This window comes from Ananas comosus, linkage group 6 (genome assembly GCF_001540865.1).
Source record: "Ananas comosus cultivar F153 linkage group 6, ASM154086v1, whole genome shotgun sequence".
Lineage (NCBI taxonomy): Eukaryota > Viridiplantae > Streptophyta > Magnoliopsida > Poales > Bromeliaceae > Ananas > Ananas comosus.
This window is the reverse complement of record NC_033626.1, coordinates 12161304-12164991: the sequence shown is the minus strand read 5'-3', so window position 1 is coordinate 12164991 and position 3688 is coordinate 12161304. Positions and strand designations below refer to the sequence as shown.

Here is a 3688-nt window from a genome sequence, read left to right as displayed (position 1 = left end):
CAGCAGCAACGCCACTGTCGAATCGCCCTTGCGATGAAGGTAGAGTGGATTATTAGCTTCGTCTCGATATCTCACTCTCTCTATCGCCATTTCTTTGTTTCCCTAATTTCGTTTTTGATTCGGCCTCTTTAGGCCTTGATTTCGAAATTTGAGTTGATTACTTTTGAGTATGATCTGAGTTTAAAATTTTATTTGCTCTTCTGCTGCATCGCTGGGACCAAAAATTTCTACAGTGGAATTTTCAGTGGAGTAACAAAATGGATGAACACCAGGTGACCTTGTCAAAACCGTGCAATAGATTACTAATTTTTATATTAAAAAAAAATGCAGAAAAAGAGGTTAGGTTGATTTGCTAGGAAGGGTATTTATCGCGAGCAAATCCTCGACATCTTGTGCGTGTAGCAACCTAGCGTTGAACAATCCTACGGATTTTGCTTGATCACTTCAATTTGCGGAGATGAGTGCTATATTTGAATGGATGGTCAGATCATGCAACTAGACTGTATGGTATTCGTTTTCTCGAGAGAAAGATAGCGAGCTATATGTAAGAAGTATAAAGTAATTAGAATTAAAATTTAAAATATTAAGCACCAACAATACAATTCTGTATACAACTGCACACGGCACAATCGATGACTAGCTATATGGTATTGATAAAATTAGCTAGCTATATATATCTTTTGAATAATCACTTATCTCGAATGTCACATAACCAAAGGTTTGTGAAATTTAATCTTATAGAACTCATTTATACATTTTCAAGGCAAAATACATAATGTTTAGTTGAAAGCCACTATTCTTCTATAGTTCCCGTGACAGAAAACACTAGGGACGTGAAAAATACTATGCATAAAAGAATTTTGCATACAAAATAACATTGTCGCTTGTCCGACAAGATAAATTCGAACTGTCCACGTCCACAGATGGACGGAGGGAACGCTTCGCTATTTATTTATCTGATGGTATAAATTCGAACTATCCATGTCGGCAAATGGGCGGAAGGATCGCTTTGTAATTATAACACACACACACACACACACACACACACACACACACACACATATATATATATATATATATATTTTTGTGGTGTGTGGAAAAACCGGTTCCCATTTTGGGTATTCAGAACATTACTATATAGTAAGCAAAGTAATTGCATTCACTGTATAAATTTTTGTCCCGGTCGCGGGCTCCGGATGGTATCCTTCTAGACTTGCTTACATATTGAACCGGAAGAATCGCTCGTATCAGCAGGTGAATTTACAGAAATGCCCTTAATTAAATGGTCAGACCTAACACGACGTATCTCTGCAAATTTCCGTGCAGGGCTGCGAACGAAATACATTTACGGCTGCGCATAAAAGAAAGAAAAAAAAAAAAAACTCACGCACCTTATCTTATTCGCCATTTAACCCCCTATTTTTTTATTTTTCCTCTTTTTGGCCCTTTCTCTGTTCTATTTACTCTTTTACCCCTCCCGTTACATGTACAGCACAGCCTTTTGTAGGGGCATATTATGCCATTATCATCTCAATATATTTGTATATTACGGTGTCGAGGATTTTCTAATATTTTTTGTTTAATGATTTTTTTTTTTTTTTGCCTTTTTTAACTGTCGTGTTCAACTAACTAGCTACAACCGTAGGATACTATTCATTGGACGGTGGGGACCGAGCCCCAATCAGTGGTGGGCCCCGCACTGGGGCTCTGAGCCCAGCAGGCCCTGACTCTCGGGACCCGCGTCCTTCAATTTTGGCGTCCTCGGAGGCCACCAACCGTTAGATCAGTTCCCTCGGTCGACATCCTCGCCCCTCCGTTGCTCCACAGGTACAGCCTAATCCCAGTACGCGCTCCACCCACTATTCCGTACCGTCCACGTGTGCAAACCCTATTGGTGGGTTTTTTGCCCGCCGGGGTGTTAGAATCATCGGAACACAATAAAAACAGAGCCGGTGTTGGGTCTTAAACAGGAACTAAGGAGTAAAAGGAATTTTTCAGGAAAAAAAAAAAAAAAAACTTATGTGGTAGTTATATATTTTATTAAGTACCTCCCCTTTCACATGTGTACGGATTGAACTAGGGAGTCTAAGAAGGAGCCATGAAAATGAGCATATATATATATGTATATATAAAATAAGGTTTTATATTTATATATATATTTATATATATATAATGGAAACTGAGTAAGAGCTGGATTACATGATAATTTTCCTAAGTAGTGGTTGGTCGGTTGCCATAGTAGAAGCAACTCGAGCCACACCTCAAAGAAGATGTGCATAAAATTGAAAAAAAAAAAAAAAAAAAAAAAAGAGGAAAAGGAGAAGAAGAGGTAGGGAATGGAGAGCTAATGCTACGGCATTATAAAGCCTAGCTAGGATCTAATATATAAGTACGTACATTAATGAGATCTAGTTACCCTAGAAGCTTATAAATATATATATAGATTTATCTATTAGGAGTGGTACGTTGGAGGGGCTAACTTGGCGGCGCAGCACAGCACAGCACGGCACGGCACGGCGCTCAGGACCGGAGGAGGCTCCGGATGATCTCGGCCTGGGCGCTGTCGTTGTCCATGCCGGCCATCAGGTCGGAGAGGCGGTCGCTGAGGTCGTCGACCTCGCGGTGCAGGCTCTTGATGTAGTTGCACGTCTCCTTCAGCAGCTTCGTCGCCGAAGCCTGCATCTTATTATTTTATATCATCATCATTATCATCATCATCATCATCATCATCATCATCATAATATAAAAGTAAAGTTACAAGCAAAATGTTCTAACTAAAATATATATTTATATTTGTATGGTGCTTTACTTCGAGAGACTTGAGATTGTTAATACCCGGCTGTTGCCTCTGCGGCGGCCCTCCGGAAGCAGCGACTGGAGCTTGGAGATGAGCTCGCTGATCTCCTCTTCGGTGATCCTTGTCGACCTCCGGCTCGACATCGTCGCGGAGCGAAGGAGATCGATGTGAGAGAGACAGAAAGGGAGAGCGAGGGAGGGGAAGTTTATAGGGGAGGAGCACTCGAGACAAGAGGAGGGAGAGGTTAATGGGAAGGGACCGGAGGAGAAAAGAGTTTGAGAGGCTTGAGGAGAGAAGAGAAACACACATATAAACCAAACTCTTAGGCCCTACATGTCCCCCCCCCCAACCTTTCTCCTTCTTTTCCCATGCTGGGCCCACCACCCGGCCCAATAGCTGAGAGGGCCTATGGGCTCACCATACCACAGCCCCTCTCACTGCTCAGCACGTGGCGAAATCAGGGGACTCCTCACACCATCTCTCTCTCTCTCTCTCTCTCTCTCTCTCTCTCTCTCTCTCTTACATCTCATGCGGTAAAAAAAATTTATTATTATTTATTTTTAAAGAAAATATTACTCTAGGCACAAAAGATGCCTTTGTCCCCTTTATGTCTAAAGAGGGGGCGCTACAACTCGTCCTGGGCATTATCTTGTCAATTCGACGACCTTTTAGCACAATCTCAACGCCTACATTTTTTGTTAATACTCCAAAATAATAACAATAATAATTAATAATAAACAATAGTAATATTATTACTATTACTATATTGAGCCCACGTTCGGAAATTAAGATTTTTAATAGAGAGATTAGAGCCCGTAATTAATCATCATTAGAATAACAAGCCCGCAATTCGGCCGCTTTCACTTCATCCGGATGTTACGGATGATTTTT

General features: G+C 41.1%; 1 protein-coding gene across 2 annotated transcripts; it reads right to left on the bottom strand.

Moving 5' to 3' along the window:
* On the bottom strand, positions 2100-3295 carry LOC109711368 (transcription factor ILI5-like). 2 transcript variants are annotated; one of them, XM_020234378.1, is made up of 2 exons: positions 2836-3295; positions 2100-2682 (listed from the first exon to the last, which is right to left on the bottom strand). In XM_020234378.1, the coding sequence occupies exons 1-2, from the start codon at positions 2938-2940 to the stop codon at positions 2521-2523; spliced, it is 267 nt and encodes an 88-aa protein (XP_020089967.1). In that variant the 5' UTR covers positions 2941-3295; the 3' UTR covers positions 2100-2520. The 2 variants fall into 2 exon arrangements, with proteins under 2 accessions (XP_020089967.1, XP_020089968.1); XM_020234379.1 differs by having other exon boundaries at positions 2100-2676; positions 2836-3272.

Excerpts from the sequence above, each read along its gene's own strand:
- LOC109711368 (XM_020234378.1), bottom strand. The coding sequence starts at position 2,940 with ATGTCGAGCCGGAGGTCGACAAGGATCACCGAAGAGGAGATCAGCGAG. Across the intron at positions 2,683-2,835 it reads GCCGCAGAGGCAACAGCCGG|ATGCAGGCTTCGGCGACGAA; the intron begins GTATTAACAATC and ends TAAAATAATAAG.